Source organism: Saimiri boliviensis, chromosome 15 (assembly GCF_048565385.1).
Source record: "Saimiri boliviensis isolate mSaiBol1 chromosome 15, mSaiBol1.pri, whole genome shotgun sequence".
Taxonomy (NCBI): domain Eukaryota; kingdom Metazoa; phylum Chordata; class Mammalia; order Primates; family Cebidae; genus Saimiri; species Saimiri boliviensis.
The window spans coordinates 7,780,987-7,800,067 of NC_133463.1; the positions used below are offsets into that span (position 1 = coordinate 7,780,987).

The 19,081-nt window shown below is 50.4% G+C and overlaps 1 protein-coding gene across 4 annotated transcripts in view; it reads left to right on the top strand.

Annotated features, from left to right (window-relative positions):
* RGS20 (regulator of G protein signaling 20) overlaps positions 1–19,081 on the top strand; it is a 102,811-nt gene that overhangs the window by 16,244 nt on the left and 67,486 nt on the right. Inside the window, exon 2 of one of the 4 annotated variants that reach the window (XM_039464512.2) lies at positions 14,874–15,218. In XM_039464512.2, the coding sequence (XP_039320446.2) occupies positions 14,874–15,218 (345 nt within the window). Of the gene's footprint in view, positions 1–14,873; positions 15,219–15,456; positions 15,657–15,686; positions 15,901–16,087; positions 16,694–19,081 lie in introns of those variants that run through there. The other 3 variants (XM_074386656.1, XM_039464510.2, XM_039464509.2) reach the window with 3 other exon arrangements.

Sequence of the window (19,081 nt, forward strand, 5' to 3'; positions counted from 1 at the left end):
TTTGGGAGGCCGAGGCGGGTGGATCACGAGGTCAAGAGATCGAGACCATCCTGGTCAACATGATGAAACCCCGTCTCTACTAAAAATACAAAAAATTAGCTGGGCATGGTGGCACGTCCCTGTAATCCCAGCTACTCAGGAGGCTGAGGCAGGAGAATTGCCTGAGCCCAGGAGGCGGAGGTTGCGGTGAGCCGAGATCGCGCCATTGCACTCCAGCCTGGGTAACAAGAGCGAAACTCCGTCTCAAAAAAAAAAAAAAAAAAGAAAGAAAAAGAAAAGAAATTAATGACGGTTAAGAATCCCGAATGGCCCCCAGAATGTTTCATTTCAAGGCAGTGCCAACCTCCAAGTTACCCAAGAAAAACATCCCTTTAACATGCCAAGCAAAGCAGTCTAATTCAGCCGTGTCCAACTCAAAGAAATCAATGCCCACTAACAAGTTCTCCCAGCAGCCGGGCCAGAGGAGGGAGAAAGCCTTAGAATGGTAGGGCCCTGCACAGCCTGAGCGAAACCTGCACAAAGCCCGGTTTATTAGGAACCAGTGGAAAAGCTACAAAGCCCAGGCAGCCTTCCTGAGCCTGTCACAAATTGTCCACTTTGGAGAGAACAATGTGTTCCCTGTTCTTGCCATCTTGTTTGTTGATTTTCAGGCTCCATCAGTGTGAAATCGGGAGATCCGGCCCAGGACCGTGAGGACAAATGGAGTGGCCCTCTTGTGTCACGCCTTCTCTGAACACCCATTTCAACAAACCTCGTAACCTCAGGGTCAACTCATGCAATTGTGGCAGCCTCTATCCCACAGTCTCTCGCCTCTATAATGGATAAGGAGATGAGATGCATTGTTCGGAAATTTAAAACTCCATCAATTAAAAAATATTTTTATTACAAAAGTGTTAAACATAACGGCATAATAAAACCTTATGTGCCCATTACCCAGTTTCAACCATTATCAACTCCAGATGATGCCATTTTGAAGTTCATTCATTTAACAGATATTCGTTAAGTCCGTGTTATATCCCAGTACTGCTTAGGTTTTCTCGTGGGATTTTCTTGTTTGTTTTTGAAAGAGTTTGCCCTGTCACCCAGGCGTGCAGTGGCATGATCTCGGTTCACAGCAATCTCTGTTTCCTGGGCTCAAGCTATTCTCATGCCTCAGCCTCCTAAATAGCTGGGATTACATGTGTGTACCACCATGCCAGGCTAATTTTTTCTATTTTGTGTAGAGATGGGGTTTCACTGTTTTGGCCAGGCTGGTCTTGATCTTCTGGCCTCAAGTGATCTGCCCGCCTCGGCATTCCAATGTCCTGGGATTACAGGCGTGAGCCACTGCGCCTAGCCGACTGCTTAGGGTTTTGAGACACAAATCTGAATATTGCAGAGTCCTGAGGCTCACAGAGCTCAGAGCCTGATGGGAAAACAGACTATCACAATACAGAGCACACAGGAAACCCCGACATGAGAGAACTTCCCGAGGGAAATGGTGTCTAAGCTGGGACTTGAAGGATAAATAGGAGAGAAGCTTGCGCTTGGGAACAGAAAGAAGAAACTGCAGAGGGGAGTGATTCAGGAAGAAGGAGTAGTTGACACAAAGTCCCAGGCATGAGAATGAACAAGGAGATTTTAGGAACGGAAGGAACATGAATGTGAACGGTGCTTTGAGTACCAAGGAATAGGTGGCAGAAAGATGGGTAGACAGAGTACCCATCGGCAAATCGCAGAAGGTCTTCTATGCCACGTGAAGCCACTTGAACTTCATCCTGCAGAGAAATAAGGAGCCCCTGTGAAGCTAAAAGGAAAAGAACAGGACACATTTACCTTTTAGACAGATCCCTGCCGGGCGCGGTGGCTCACACCTGTAATCCCAGCACTTTGGGAGGCCGAGGCGGATGGATCATGAGGTCAAGAGATCGAGACCATCCTGTTCAACATGGTGAAACCCCGTCTTTACTAAAAATTCAAAACATTAGCTGGGCATGGTGGCGCGTGCCTGTAATCCCAGCTACTCAGGAGGCTGAGGCAGGAGAATTGCCTGAACCCAGGAGGCGGAGGTTGTGGTGAGCCGAGATCACGCCATTGCACTCCAGCCTGGGTATCAAGAGCAAAACTCCGTCTCAAAAAAAAAAAAAAAAAAAGGAATAAATAAATAGATTCCTCATCTGTAAGGTGGGGAATGGAGTGGAGTGGACAGAGGCGCTGTGTAGGGGCAAAGGCTGGAGCTGTTTAGCAGGCCACTGTAATTTAATTCAGAGAGCTGGGAAGTCACCGTTGGGATGTTGACAAGTGTGCACTTGAGGAGGCAGGTTGGTTCTGGAACTCTCTCTGGGGATTATGCTCTTCTGTATGCTTCTTCTGTAAGGTGGAAGGTTTGGGGTTCGGATGTGTGTGTGTCCTAAGAGAGGGCACTGGAGACTGATGACGTATCAGAGAATGGGCCCCATGCTGAATCCAGACACAAGCTCAGTTAGAAGCCCTAAAGACCATCTTCACTAAACCCCATGGCACAGACCAGGAGACTCAGGCCTGGGCAAGTACACAGATGGATCCAAAGTCACAAGGGAAATGTGTGGTCGGGTCTCCCTCTCCTGACCCTGCTCCACTGCTCTGTGCTTTCGCCAACTGTCCCCCTTCCTTTCACCAGTGCCTCAGGAGAGCAGCAGAGCCTGGGAAACCGTGACAACTCAAATGGTGGCAGCGTGAGTTATCTCTCACGCCACTCAAAAAAGAAAAGTTAATTTTTTTAAACATTTATTCTAAGCAACTCTGTCCTCTACAATTCTCACGCTACATTTTCATGCCTGCATCTGCTTCTAGCAGCTCTTGGGATTTGGATGAGACGGTTTTTCATTTCTTAGAGTTACTGACATCCATCTTCAAAAAACCTTAGGATGAAATATTACAGTATGAACCTTGTTGATTTGTTTTACAGACTACCAATATTCTGAACTCCAGGGATTTAATTTACCAAAGGTGTCTGGCATTATGTGAGGCAGATTCTGCTAAGCGTCTTCACTTTGGTGTGTATTCTTTACTATGCAAAATGTCAGGGGCTTCTGTCATTTCTAATGCCCTGTTAATATCTAAAATACTGTTTCCTAACTTTAGGTAAATCCAACCATTATGGAAGTAGTATTCTGCTTTCTCCCCCACCCCCAACACAGGGTCTCAGATCACCAGCGCAGCGGTGTGATCTCAGCACACTGCAGCCTGAATCTCCTGGGCTCAGGTGATCCTCCTACCTCAGTCCGTCCCCGGTAGCTGGGACTACAGGCGCACACCACCACACCTGTCTAATTTTTTGTATCTTTTGTAGAGATGGGGTTTTGCCATATTTCCCAGGCTGGTCTTGAACTCCTGTGCTCAAGTGACCTGCCCACCTCAGCCTCCCAAAGTGCTGAGATTGCAGGCATGAGCCACTGCGCCTTGCCAAAGCTCTGTCATTCTTTTTATTCTTTTTATATTATTCAGAGAACTAATCAACTTACTAAGTAAAGTGGAGAATTAGCAGCCATGTGACTAACGGAGCTAGTACCTATAGAATTCAAGTCAGTAAATTCAACCTTCTGTGTAGGCTTGGAAATATGGAATTAGTAATTAGTCATTGAATTCCCATTATTTGCTAACTGTGAGAAGGATGACAAATTTAAATTTTGGTCTAAGACAATGAATGTGGTCAAAAGTACTTAACTACTCCTAGAAACTGTCATAAACAGGCATTGGGAGAATAGGAACCAACAATATCACTGTCATAAATTACAGTCATCAGTATCAGTTAACAATGACTGTCTCCTGAATATGGTGTCAAGGAGCATGACAGCCAGGAGGCGGGGCTGGGGAACCAGTTCTATTCCTTACTAGCACTAACAGAAATCATCCAGCCTCACTGGTCTGCAGTTTACTCATCGAATAGCTGGGAGTAGGAGGGAGTAATTACTGAAATAACATTTATAGGGACATTTTCTAAATGTTTATACCTCGGGGTACAAAAAGCCAATATTTTTATAATAAAGATAAGTATACAAAACATAGTGAGTGTTTTTATAGGGTTCTGTCTACTATTGCCTAGGAATAGCTTCTTTGGTAAATATATACGTATGTATATATTAGATATAGATATACATACTGAATTTTTAAAATTGTAAATCTCTATGATAAGAAAATATAGTAGTTTGGACAAATGCAATTTTCTTTTTTTTTTTTTTTTTAAGATGGAGTCTCCCTCTGTTGCCCAGGCTGGAGTGTAGTGGGGCTATCTCTGCTCACTGCAACCTCCACATCCCAGGTTCAAGCAATTCTCCTGCCTCAGCTTTCCAAGTAGCTGGGATTACAGGTACACACCACTGCACCTGACTAACTTATATATTTTTAGTAGAGATTTGGTTTCACCATATTGACCAGGCTGGTCTTGAACTCCTAACCTCAGGTGATCTGCCCAACTCAGCTTCCCAAAGTGCTGAGATTATAGGCATAAGCCACTGTGCCTGGCGACAAATGCAATTTTTATAGATCTGTGGATCCCAGAAAAACATCCTGCAGCTTCAAAAATGAGTTTTAAATGTTTCAGTTTTCTGATACTAATAATTCTTGTCCTGCTCTCTGGAGATATAGAATGCTGCAGAATAAAATTAGGAGCTTTACTTTATTTTCATGTTTTTTTTTCTTTTTAGTGAGTCAGCAAATTAAAAAAGTAAAGAGAAAGCACAGGTAGATTATGGAATCTTAGGACTTTGGCACATGGACTCTGTATTCCTGTCATTTAAAATGTTGTTTAGTTAATTCACATTGATTTATTGGAACATTCAAAATTAAAATAGGGGCTGGGCGTGGTGGCTCATGTCTGTATTCCTAGCACCTTGGGAGGCTGAGGTGGGCAGATCACTTGTGGTCAGGAGCTCAAGACCAGCCTGGCCAACATGGTGAAACCCTGTCTCTACTAAAAAAATCAAAATTAGCTGGGCATGCTGGCAGGTGCCTGTAATCCCAGCTACTCGGGAGGCTGAGGCAGGAGAATCACTTGAACCTGGGAGGTGGAGGTTGCAGTGAGCCAAGATCGCACCACTGCACTCCAGCCTGGGCAATAGGATGAGATTCAGTCTCAAAACAAACAAACAAAAGAAACAACACAAAGTTAAAACAGCATAGCCTTACAGTTTTCAGGACCGGTAGGCTACACACGCCAAGAGAGCATGGAAAGATTTATTGATCAAATATCAAGGCTCTCTGAGCAGAGCAGGGCAGGACCCCAAGCAGACCCAAAGTTGGCCAAGACAGCAGAGACAGGAGCGTGGCTTGGGGTTCACCGTGTGACTGAGTGGAGGGTTCTCCTTTGCAAGGGCTAGGACTTCGTGGTTTGAACTTCCTGCAGGTGTGCCAAAGGAGCATAGGAGCTGAAAAAAGTGAAGAGTGGTTGCCTTGGGTGAGAGCATGGCGGTTGGCAGTGGGCAGGATGGAGACTCACTGTACTGTATATATTTTATTCTTCATATTGTCGTAATAATGAGCCTGTGATACAGAATCAATTTTTTAAATGTTTGGTAGCTTCTAGTCCCCGTCACTCCTTCCCCCGCCAGTCTGCCCCACGTCTGGGAAAGCTGACACAAAAGTGCAGGTGCTCCCTCCTTTGGCAGCACCTACATGGTGCTACTTGGGAGACAGAGGCAGGAGAATTGCTGGAACTTGTGAGATGGAGGTTGCAGTGAGCCGAGATAGTGCCACTGCACCCCAGCTTGGGTGATAGAGTAAGACTCTGTCTCAAAACAAACAAACGAACAAAAGCATCATTGTAACAGCCTGTCTCTGGTCTCCCTTCCAGGCACACCTGCTTCTAAGTAACACTAGAGGACAGAGATCTTTCAAAAACACACACATGATTGTGATTAACACATGTTCCTGATTAACTGTTGTCAGGGAATCCCCTTTTCCACCTAGATAGGTTCAAACTACTTAAATTGATTCAGCTTTGGGAGGCCGAGGTGGGCGGATCACGAAGTCAGGTGATCAAGACCATCCTGGCCAACATGCTGAAACCCTACTAAAAAAACAAAAAATTAGCTGGGTGTGGTGGTGCATGCCTGTAGTCCCAGCTACTCAGAGGCCGAGGCAGGGGAATTGTTTGAACCCGGGTGGCAGAGGTTGCAGTGAGCCGCTTTTGAGACAGAGCAAGACTCTGCCTCAAAAAAAAAAAAAAAAAGATTCAGTCTTCTTTCTCTGACTCTCTCTTTCCTTGTCTTTAGGGATCCTATCCAATTCCAGTAGCTTTAAATACCTTTGTATGCTAATGATTCCAAATTCACATCTCCTAGACTCCCACCCAGACCTCTCTACCTGAGCTCAAGCCTCCTCTACATCAACCTGTCTGACATCTCCATTTGAATGACTCATAGGCATCTGAAAAATCTGTCTTTAGCAGGAGTCTTGATTTTCCTCCCCAGTCCTCTCCGTTCTGTAAGCCATTCAACTGCTCAAAGTTACCTTTGATTTCTTTTTCTCAGCCTCCACTTCCAATTCATCTGCAGTCCTCTTTAATTCTACCTTTAAAACTTCTGCCAAACCTGCCCATTTATTTATGTTTTTATTTACATGACCTGTCCAAGTCACCATCTTCTCTCTTCTTCCAACCCTTGGCCCCTCCCTAATTCACTCCAATACACAGCAGCCAAAGGAGTCTTTAAAGATATAAACCAAATGTCTCTCTTGCCGGAAAACCTTTCAATGATTTCCCACTGCTTTTTTGTTTGTTTGTTTGTTTGTTTGTTTTGAGACAGTCTCACTCTGTCACCCAGGTTGGAGTGCAATGGTGTGATCTTGGCTCATTGCAACCTCTGCCTCCTGAGTTCAAGCGATTCTCCTGCCTCAGCCTCCTGAGTAGCTGGGACTACAGGTGTGTGCCACCGCACCTGACTAATTTTTTTTTTTTTTTTTTAGTAGAGACGGTGTTTCACTGTGTTAGCCAGGATGGTCTCGATCTCCCGACCTTGTGATCCGCCCACCTCGGCCTCCCAAAGTGCTGGGATTAGAGGCATGAGCCACCGTGCCCGGCCTATTTTCCATTGCTTTAAAAATAAAATCCAGCCGGGCACAGTGGCTCAAGCCTGTAATCTCAGCACTTTGGGAGGCCGAGGTGAGTGGATCACAAGGTCAAGAGATCGAGACCATTCTGGTCAACATGGTGAAACCCTGTCTCTACTAAAAATACAAAAAACTAGCTGGGCGTGGTGACACGTGCCCATAATCCCAGCTACTCAGGAGGCTGAGGCAGGAGAATTGCCTGAGCCCAGGAGGCGGAGGTTGCGGTGAGCCGAGATCGCGCCATTGCACTCCAGCCTGGGTAACAAGAGCGAGACTCCGTCTCAAAAAATAAATAAATAAATAAAATAAAATCCAAAATCCTTACCATGATTTGGTTGCCCTATTCAAACTATACCGACCCTTACTACCCTCCCATTCACCACATGCTGAGAGCAGGTCATGTTCTTTCTCATTCACGGAATCCCAAGCCTCTAGGACAGTGCCTGGTATACAGGAGACACACAATAAATGCTTGTTGAAAGAATGAGTAAGTGAGTGGCTTACAAGACCCTTCCTGGTCTGGTTTCTGTTTCTGCTGTTTTCTTACTACTCCCCCATGTCACAATCTATGTTCCACCAAATGCTAGGAGCAGAATGAAACTAGGCAATGTCTCTCTTATAAACACTTTGATGATGGCAGCAGAAATGAGGTGAGAGAACCCCAAGAGATAGGTGCAAACTCAATGACAGAACGAAGAGTAATTAATTCAGCCATCCTTTCTCCCTGGGTGGACTTCTTGGGCTCCTCTCAGCTCACATCTTGAGGTTTTTTTTTTAAATTGTAGTATATGGCCGGGCGCGGTGGCTCATGCCTGTAATCCCAGCACTTTGGGAGTCCGAGGCAGGTGGATCACAAGGTCAAGAGATTGAGACCATCCTGGCCAACATGGTGAAACACTGTCTCTACGAAAAAAAAATACAAAAATTAGCTGGGCATGGTGGCGCGTGCCTGTAGTCCCAGCTACTCGGGAGGCTGAGGCAGGAGAATTGCTTGAACCCAGGAAGCGGAGGTTGCAGTGAGCTGAGATTGTACCACTGCACTCCAGCCTGGCACCTTGGGACAGAGCAAGACTCTGTCTCCAAAAAAAAAAAAAAAAAAAAAAAAAAATTGTAGTAAAATATAAATAACATAAAATACACTATTGTAGGCATACAATTTAATGGCACTATTTCCGGAACTCTTTCATCTTCCTGATGCAGTTCAGATGTTGTCCCCCATAAATCTCATGTGGAATTATAATCCCCAGTGTTGGAGGCGGGACCTGGTGGGAGGCGATTGAGTCATGAGGGCAGATCCCTCTGCTGGGTGCTGTCCTCATGATAGTGAGTGAGTTATCAGGAGATCTGGTTGTTTACAAATACGCGGCACCTCCCTCCTCTGGGCTCATTCTTGCTCCCCCTCTTGCCACGTGACAGGCCTGCTCCCACTTCGATATCCACCATGAGTAAAACCTCCCTTAGGCCTACCCGGACGCTGAGCAGCTGCCAGCACCGTGCTTTCCATGCAGCCTGCAAAGCCATAAACCAATTAAATTGCTTTTTTTTTTTTTTAATAAACACCCATTCTCAGGTGTTTTTTTATAACAGTGCAAGAATGGCCTAATACACATCTCAAACAGAAATTCTGTATCCGCAAAACAATCACTCTCCATTTTCTTCAGCCTCTAGTAACCTCCATTCTACTTTGTCTCTATGAATTTGCCTATTCTTGACACCTCACAGAAATGGAATGATGCAATATTTGTCCTTTTGTGTCTATCATCTTTCACTTAACATCATGTTTTTTAAGGTGCAGCTATGTCATAGCATGTATCAGAATTCCACTCCTTTTTATGGCTGAGTGATATCTGAGTTTGTTTTTAATTCATCCGTCCAAAGAATATTAATTGAATACTTTATCCACCCAAGCACTGTTCTAGGCTCTATGGAGACAGCAATTAGCAAAAAAGACAGAATTATTGCTTAGTTCTTAAAGATCAACAAGTGAATATATACTATATGAGATGGTGACAAGTGCTATAGAAAAAAACTATATCGCAGAGAGGAACTGTAGAGGAAGAAGAAATCTGAGGCAGAGTGGAATCATTCATGTAGTTCCCTGGGAGCTAGAGTAAGGATTTTGGATGTTACCCTGAAATGAGAAGTCAATAGACAGTCTGGAGCTGGCATGGGTACAGTGGCTCACACCTGTAATCCCAGCCCTTTAGGAGGCCAACACGGGTGGCTCCCTTGAGGCCAGGAGTTCAAGACCAGCCTGACCAATATGGTGAAACCATCTTTACTAAAAATACAAAAATTAGTTGGGTGTCATGGCACACACCTGTGATCCCAGCTACTTGGGAGGCTGAGGCATGAGAACTGCTTGAACCCAGGAGGCCGAGGCTGCAGTGAGCCCTGTGATCCAGTCTGGGCGACAAAGCAAGACTCTGTCTCAATAAAAGAAAAAAGAAAAGAAGAGAGAGAAAAGGAAAGGAAGGGAAAGGAAGAAAGAAAGAAAAAGGAAAGAAAGAGAAACAAAGTCTGCAGCTGCAGAGTGACATTTTCAAGGATAACCTTGGTTTCCCTGTTGAGATGTGACTATGACAAGAAACACGGCAAAGGGAAGGAGAAAGACCAGGGAGGGATGTGCATCAGTCAAGGTTCCCCAGAGAATGTGTGTGTGGGTGTGTATGTGTGTGTGTGTGTGTGTTACATAGGGAGAGATTTACTTTAAGGTATTGGCTCATTTAATTGTGGAGGGTGTCAAGTCTGAAATCTGCAGGGCAAGCCAGCAGTCTGGAACTTCAAGTAAGAGTTGATGTTGCAGTCTTCATTCTGAAGTCCACAGGACGGGACAGGAAGGTTGGAAACTCAGTCAGGGTTTCCATGTTGCAATCTTGAGGCCAAATTCCTTCTGAGGCAGAATCTGTTCCCTGCCTCTTCTTAGCCTCTGGTGGTTTGCTGTCAGTCTCTGGCATTTCTTGGCCTGTGGATGCATCACCTCAATTTCTGCCTTTACATGGCATTCTCTCTGTGTGTGTATCTGTGACAAATGTCCCCTTTTTATAAGGACACCAGTCATATTGGAATAGGGTGGCCTTCATCTTACTAATTACATCTGCTGCAATGCTATTTCCAAGTGAGGTCATATTCCAAGGTACTAAGTTCTAGAATTTTAATATTTAAATTTGGGAGGTGCAGGTCAACCTATAACACAGGGTGACAGCTGTGAATACGACATAGTTGGATTTGGCCAGAGAATTTTAAAAAGAGAGTCCGTGATACTCCAATGATGCTTTTCGCTTGATCAAAAGTAATTAAGTTGCCATTTACTAAGATGGTGACAACAGCAAGAGGAGAAAGTTTGGAGAATAGAAAGATTTCCGTTTTTTATATTATAAGTTTTCAAAGCACCATCTCTGGCTGGGCGTGGTGGCTCATGCCTGTAATCCCAGTGCTTTGGAAGGCCAAGGTGGGAGGATCACATGAGGTCAGAAGTTTGAGACGACCCTGGCCAACATGGTGAAACCCAGTCTCTACTGAAAATAAAAAAATCAGCTGGGTATGGTGGTGCATGCCTATAATCTCAGCTACTTTTGGGAGGCTGAGGAAGGAGAATTGCTTGAACCCAGGAGATGGAGGTTGCAGTGAGCCAAGATCGCACCATTGCACTGCAGCCTATGCGGCAGAGTGAGACTCTGTCAAAAAAAAGCGGCGGGGGGGTGGGGCACCATCTCCTACCCTAAGTCCCTTACTTGGCAGTAATACCTGTGGTGAGAAGAGAGGACCCAGTTATCTCTGCAGGAGCAGGGCAGACTGAGCCTTTGAGTGTTTCTCTTCCCTAGACATACAAGTCTTCTAAGCAGCTCTCATTTCTGGCCCACACCACTTCCCTTTCCAGCCCTTCCTCCCTCGTTACCATTGCCTCAATTACACAACATCTCTTTATGACATCTCCACACAAGCCTTAGGCATAAATACATTTTAAAAGTTATTAAAAGAATGGAACAAGTCAGAACTGATTATGAGCTGCAGAAATCTTCTTTTTAAGAGTTGTACTTTCATGAGAAACATTGAGATTCTGAAGGAACCTTAATAATAGAAACATATTATGAAGAATTGGGTTCACCTCAAATTAATATTAACCCGTGGCTCTAATAGCCAGGACCTGTTAGCTTATTTATATTGCCACCTTTCAATCGGCATAATTTATGGTCAGTGCCGGGAAAGATTTGCCTTTATAGTTTTCACTGTCAGCTAGATTCTTCGGTCCAAGTGGAAGAATTACATTTCCAAATAACAGAAAGTTAAAATGTATAATATGACTAAACCACAGCAAAGTGGAACTTAAAAATAAAGTTCAGGAGGAAATAAGTCATTTCGTAAAATTAAAACTGACTTCAAATTCTATTTGAACTGTGACTTTAATTCTAAAGGCGCTCAGAAATTTTTGGTACAGATGTCGTTTATTCTACTACGGATGTTTCCCTTATGAAATGCTGCTATTTACAAACCTTCTATTGGAAATGGCCAGAACATGGTTCATACAGATTTGGGCTGTGGCGATTTTCGTTTGTGTAAATGCATTCTAGTTACTGTTCAGTAGCCAACATGATTGATTAGGGAAGTGGTGGTTCAATCAGAATAAAATAATCCCTAAATCTTCTGGATCCCTAAGGACCAGTGCTTCCAGGAATTACAGTCCTGATGATTCCATTTTGTGACTATTATTGAAACCCTCAGACTGTCAAACAGAATCTGGCCTGAAAGAGACAAGGCTCTCTGAAGTGCAAGCCCTGCGGGCAGCTGAAAGTCATTCCTCAGATAACTTTCCTCAGATCGAATTGTATGGCTACACTGATACTCTTCGGCTCTGTTTTTGCCTGAGGTGCGGAAGGATTCCAGCACCCAACACCTTGCTTGATTCACCCTCATCCCCTCCCCTAACTGGAGAAGCCCCTGGGTCCCGCGCCAGGCTCGCGGTGGCTGCAGAGCTGTAGGCGAGCAGGCGGCTGATCAGGAGGCCAGTATGGGGCCAGCAAGCGGTGACTGAGCAAAGGAGCTGAGTTTTGTTTTTCTTGGATCAGGTTTGGGACTTTTATTCTGTCTGAACATTTCGACGACTTCCCTCACAAGAGTCTCTGTCTTGAAGCACAGGACCGAAGCAAAATGCCTAATGAAGCGTGCCGGAGGAAGGGGCAGGGGCGTGCAAGTGACTTGGGAAGAAGGGCTGGGGCGAGGGGAGAAACGAGGTTACGAGTACGCGCGTTATCACAAAACCACGTGAAAACATGAGCTGGAGACGCCAAATTCTGGGACCCACGAAAGGCCTTTGGAGCTCGGCTCCTCGAAGTTGGGCGTGCTTCGCAGAAGAGTGCTGGGAGCTCGCTTTCGGCATTTCGGCTTTGTTCAAGCCCTTGCGTGGGATCGGGAAGGTCGTGGATAGGCTCAGTCTGGCTTTAGGTCGCTGGGAACCCGGCTGGTCCTCTCTCGACTTCTTAGTGTAGGGTCCCTCCGGCCCGGGCGCCCACAGCCGCCGAGGTTCCGCCCCTCGCCGAGGGCCCCAGCTCCGGAGCGGGGCGCAGACGCGGCCGTGGGCCCGCAGTCCCCCGCAGGTGCAGGCCAGGACCAGCTGCCCCGCGGAGGCCTCCACCCCAAGCTGCAGCCGGAGGAGCGCGTCCCCTGCCCTCCTCTCGGGCGAGACCAACGCTCCGAAGCTCATTCCCTCGGGGCCAAGGCCGATTTCCAAGTCGCCCACTTTCCCCCCTCGAGCGAGCGGCTGGCGCTTCTCCAGAAGCCTCCTCGGCTCCCAGTTCCAGCCCCTAAAATAAAAGCACCTTGCCAGAAAGCGGGGGAGGGGAGCAGCTGAACGGGGAGAGTGAGAATACTAGGAGAACGACCCCATTCTCCAGGAAAAGGTAATGAGGGGAAGTGAAACAGTGTGAACTTACTCGGAAATGCAAACCGAGTTCAGCTCACCCGGGAGCAAACAAACGACAGAAAGACAAATCAGCCACTGCACTCGCGGCTTCCCAGAAAGGGCCTCATGAATGAGAATGGGTTGCTAGGTTTCCTTCCCTCTCTCCTGACAATCGCTTCCCACAAGATTTCCACCGCCGAAAGAAAACAGGCCGGGCCTGGTGACTGCGGAGTGAGGGAACCGCGCCAGGCCCACGAGGCCGCCCGCGACCGCTCCCGCCTTCAGGACCCTGGAGAGCGGCCGCCGCGCCCCGGGGACCCGCGCCCAGCCCAGAGCGCCCGCCCTCACCGCCCGCGCCGCCCCACCTCGGTACTTTATTCGCTGCTTCCCCCCTCCACCTTCTTCTTCTTCTTCTTTTTTTTTTTTTTTTTTTTTTTTTTTTTTTTTTTTTTTTTTTTTTTGGCAACCACCGCTCTTGTTTTTCACAGACAGATTAAATTGTTTTTTGTTTGCCATGAGGGGGTGTTTGCATTGGCCGAGCTAGATTCCGGTTTGTATTTACACTAAACGTTAATGTATCAAGAAATTGAAAGCTTCTCAAAGATGAGAGCCTGAACGAGGCAGGTGACCTTAAAAAGCCACTGAGTTCAACTCCTTTATAAATGAACTCAAAAAATAAAGAGACATTCCCAAGGTTAGCCACGAAGTGAGGGGTAAGGTTGGGTCTAGAACAGTGGGCTTCTGACTTCTAAACTAATGCTGCCCTCCACTTTTCAAGGGGAAACAAATACCTCTTTGCTTAGGCCTCCTAAGCAACAAGTGGAAAGTGGAAAGGCCGGCGTTCCCGAGAATAAGAAGGACACACGGAGTTTGGAAAGGGGGCCTGCAGAGGGTTCACCTGTAGCAGCGGCCCCAACATGGAGTCCTGGTGTCCCCTGCTCCAGCAGCATACTCATAGCCACACTGGCCAGTCCCTTCCTCCAACCAGCCTGTGGAGGGTCTGGGGCCCGTCAGCCACCTTCAGCCACTATCTGAACCCCCCATAGACAATTACCTTAATAGAATCTAGTAGCCAAGTCCAACTCTGTGCCTCTGGCAAGCAGAGCCCTGAACACTTAGTGAGATCGGAAAAGACAGGAGGAACAAGGGAAGACCAGAGAAGGGAGGGGAAGAGCAACAGTTGCAAAAGTGAACCAAGATTTTCATCCAAATTCTAAAGAACCAAGAGATGTGAACACAGACCCTTCTGCATACTGCATGTCACATTCAGTGCGCATTGGAGTCCGCTAGGAATGTTACCATGCAGATTCCGATGCAGTAGGCTGGGTGGGGCTCAAGAGTCTATTTCTTTTTCTTTTTCTTTTTTCTTTTTTTTTTTTTTTGAGACGGAGTTTCGCTCTTGTTACCCAGGCTGGAGTGCAATGGCGCGATCTCGGCTCACCGCAACCTCCGTTCAGGCAATTCTCCGGCCTCAGCCTCCTGAGTAGCTGGGATTACAGGCACGCGCCACCATGCCCAGCTAATTTTTGTATTTTAGTAGAGACGGGGTTTCACCATGTTGACCAGGATGTTCTCGATCTCTTGACCTCGTGATCCACCCGCCTAGGCCTCCCAAAGTGCTGGGATTACAGGCTTGAGCCACCGCGCCTGGCAAGAGTCTTTATTTCTAACACGCTCCGAGGTGTTGGCGAAGCTGCTGGCCCACGGACCACACTTGAAGTAACACGGAGTTAGGAAAAACAGGAGTGGAAGGGGAAAGAATCTAACCATAGGCCCTTCCTTCTGCTTTCACCGACCTTTCCTTGCACCCCCAAAGTAACGCCTCAAAATTCTGTAGTACAGAGCCCTGTCTAAGCGGCCAGACACCACAGTAACCGTCTGCTGGTTTTGTTTCTCTCTCCCCGCCCAGCCCTTCACGCCTGCACAGCTCCCAGACTCGCCCGCTGCCCCGAAGCTGCTCGGCCTCCTTTCTAGCCCGCTTTCCAGCCTAGCAAGGTTCTTCTCTCACCTTCTCCGGCGACCCCCTCCCGAGGCTTCCCAGAGGCGACCGGACTTCTCCCCGCTGCTTCCCGCCCTGCCGGCCGCCCGGCTCCCGCGGGGGCACGAGGAGCTGCCAGGCCGCCTCTCGCTCCTGCTCGGGGCGGCTCTGGCATTGTCTGGCCTACCCTTGGGGGGTCGCCCGCTGAGGCCCGTCCATCCGGTCACCAAGACCAGGGAAGACGACGCCACCGCTGGGCAGAGCTCGCCCACGCCGGTAAGTACCATGGTCTCCACCACGCCCCACACTCAGCCTCCCCAGGACACCAGCCTCTCCCGCTTCTTCCTAACCCCAACTGACCCGCTCCGCCGGGGCCAGCAGCGGGGAGGGTGGCAAGGTCGGGAAGGCCGGGACATGGCTGTGCAAGTCCCAGGATGGGACGCTGGCGGCTCCCGGGACACCGCCCCTCCCCGCAGGAAGGCACTCCAAGCTACTTTTTCCCGGGCCATTTCTTTTCCAGGGTCCAAGAAAACACAAGGGAGCCCTCGCTCTTCCCCCCGAGGCTGCTTTTCAAACTCTCCGCGTCGCGCTCTCCTCTCCCTACTCCAAGCCTCCCCCAGACGCGCCTCCGCCGGCTCCCCGCGCTCGCTCTCCCACTCCCTTGCCCTCTCGGCAGGCAAGGGAGGAAATGACGTGATGTTATTTTTGTGTCAGGTCAGTTTCCAGCTTCAGCTTAGCCCTCCCGGCTCCGGGGAACTACCCCCGCGGCCCCAACGGGCCCCACTCCCCAGGGGACGCCGCGGGCTCCTGGGACGCGCGGTGCTGCGAGTCCGGATACTTGGGCGGCTGGGTTCCCCGGCCACGCTCTGATCTACTCCTCTCCCAGGATTCCGAAGTCCCTGGAGAAGGGGGCGCGGAGGGCGACTACCGAGGGTCTCAGCGAGATCCGGAGTCAGGGGTTAGTTCCTCCCCTTACCCCCAGCTCGGTTGCCGAGTGGGGCCTCCGCGCTGGGAGAGGGCGAGGGCAGCTTTCCCGGGCTGGAAGACCGGAGGCGGAGGCTGCGCCGGGGTGGGGCGGGGACAGAGCTCGGAGAGGCGCCCCGGGCCGAGGAGACGATAGGGGGCTGCCCTCCAGAGGCGGGCAGTCCACCGACGCGAAGCTCTGGGGACCGAGCACCCCCTCTGCGCTCGCCGCCCACCCCCGCTGCTCCCTCCCGCTCCCTTCATTGACAAGGTCCGAGCACGCAGCCCCGCACACTTGAGTCGCGCTCGGCCCCCGCGCGCCGAGGGAAAGTGATGACACAGGGGGCTTCACGACGCCCTCCACGCGCGCCTGGCTTCGCATCCACACTCTTGGGACTTGCTAATCCGAGACTGGAGCAGTGGGGCTGCGACTGGGGCGGAAGTCGCGCCGCGCGTGGGGCCTCGGGGGTACCCCTCGCCCCCGCCTTGGTGGAGTGCGCCGCCGCTGGAGGGAGGCGAGGCGTGGGATTGCCCCGCCGGGTAAAGGGAGTGAGGGGGCGGGGAGAAGGCAGAGCAAGGGGAGGAAGAGGCCAGGCCGGGAGTAGAGTGCTAGAGCCGAGACCGTGAGCCGAAGGAAGGGGAAAGGCGCGGAAAGCGATCGCCGACGTGGAGAGGGCAGCCCGCGGCGCGGCAATAGCAAGAAGGCACCCGCGGGACGCATGCGCACGGCGGACGGAGGCGAGCCGGCCGGGGCTTCCCCTCCGGCTGGCGGGGTGGACGGTGGGCTCGTGAGTATCCCGGTTCCTCGACCTCTCTTTCTTCCTCTCGGGCTCGCTCTTAAGCTTCGCGCTGGGAAGTGGCCGAGGCTGGGAGGGGCGCGCAGCTCGTCGGAACGGCGGGCTGTCGCCGTGGCTGCGGGGCGGGAACGAGTGCGAGTCGGGGGTGCTTGCCCGCAGCATTAGTGGGAGTTTGGGGGAGTGGAGCTTGCGGGTGCGTCGCGTCCGAAGAGGGGCTTCGCGCCACCAGGACCCATTTGTCCCGGATCTGCCAGGGCGTCCGCGATTCCATCTTTGCGGCCTCGGGTCGGTGGAGGACGCGGGAGTCTAGACTTTAGACCCTAGAAATCGCACTGACCACCCGAAGCGTGTGTTGGAAAGTCCAGGCGGTGGAAGCGTCGGCGTTCTCACTGGATAGGGAGAGGGCAAGGAAGGGCCAGGGCGCCCGAGGCCGGAGGTTTGAGCGCCGCTGGGAAGGAAAAGGAAACCCTCCCGGAATCGCAGCGCCTCCTTTTAGGAAAAGTGCAACCAGAGCGGGGGTACAGAGGGGCGGGGTGGAGAAGTGGGCGCCCCACGCGTGGACCCTGGAGGGCCAACAAGGTGTGGGCGTTCACTCGGGGCCTCTGGTGACGCTCTCTAAAACCAGATGAACAGAAGTGCTCTCCACCCTTCGCCTGCGCCAAGGAGGTTAACGTGGGGGTGCTGCAGAGATTTTCCTGGAACAAACCCGGGGGCTTCATCTTCCGCACTCTCGGAGCTGCCTTGGGAAGTCGCAACAAGTCTGGGCACCGGGACTGCGGAGACTGGAAAGCTGGGGGCGGAGGGCGGGAGACTGGGGGCGGGGATTGGAGGTGCGGGAAGCAGCGGGGGACTGAGGTGGGCGTTGGAGGGGAAGGTCTGTATGCGCTGCTGTCCTCCTGCGTTGGGGGAACGGATGGGCCAGGAGCCTCTAGGGAAGCGGCGCTCCGGGACAGGGTGGCTTTCCCGGCTCTGTGAGCCGCGATGCCCCCACCCAGCTCCGGTGGAGGAATGGGTGGGGGAGGAGCCCTGAGAGAAGCTGCTTGCAGAGAGGGGGGTGGGCGTTTTGGGGAGAGGTTTGCTTGCGCTGCGGCCCTCCCGCCGCTAGAGAGGTGGGCGGGAGAGAGTGGGCCCCGGGAGGGGGTCTATAGGCCCCGTGACCTCCCCGGCTCCCTCCGCGCTTGTGGGGGAGTGAGTGGCGAAGGGGCTTTGGGATAGGCGGCGCGCGGGCACTGAGGTGCATCTTGAGCATCCCGGACTTGACTGCGTCGAAGGAAAACCCTGGCGTGCAGCCAGGGCCAGCGAGCAACCCCAGCAACAGGGACGCGACGGTGCGGAGCGCTCGGGGACAGAAGAGGGGGATCCCGGGGAAGCAGCTGCTGCCCCTGGGGCACCGGCAATGCTCAGGCTGGAGAAGGGAACGTGGTTGACAGGATTTTGTCCCGAAGGTGGAGAGCGCTAGAGGGAAAATCTCCTCGATTCCTGTCGGTCTCAGAATTTGGCAAAAGCCTATCGCTCTTTGTCAACCTCCCCACATCCCTCAGTTTCCTGACTGGGGTTCCTCCCCACATTCTTCAGTTTCCTGGCTGGTTGGTGTCGCAACCCCAGCCCCGGTGCCCTCGGTGCCGGCAGGACCCTCACTCACTGGCTAGCAGAATCAGGCACCTGCACGCGGGTTCCTCATTGCTCCGGAGTGTGGGGGGCAAGGAGATTCTGCATCAGTCTCCAGCCTCCCTCCTTGGGACACAGGTGACGGGGCCCTGGCGTGGCTTGGTTTCATTTCACTTCTAGTGGCTCCAGGCCGTGAAATTGACTAAACAAATGTTCAAGTGCATAAAATGGTCTGACTTCCTCCCCACACTTAACAAGGGCATTTCTAGTGAAATTACCATCTGTACGTTTTTTGGCACAACCATGGTTTGCAATTTATTATTTTTGTTAAAATTTTTTTTGGTCAAAACCTAATTTTCTGTTGGGCCTCATCCTGTTCATCTTCTGTTCATTAAGTGACGTCTTTCTTATCACATGTTAGTAACGCATATGAAAGGCAGTGCTGCCTAACTGGTGAGAGTCTTGAGCTCTGGAACTGGGTTCAGATCCCAACCTAACTGCATAACCTCGGACTAGTTATCCTCTCTGGGAGTTAGTTTCATGGTCTGTGAAATGGGGATGATAAGAATACCTACCTCTGCTGGACACGGTGGCTCACGCCTGTAATCTCAGCAGTTTGGGAAGCCAAGGCAGGTGGATCACCTGAGGTCAGGAGTTCAAGACCAGCCTGTCCAACATGGTGAAACCCCGTGTCTATTAATATTACAAAAATAGCCGGGCGCGGTGGCTCAAGCCTGTAATCCCAGCACTTTGGGAGGCCGAGGGGGGTGG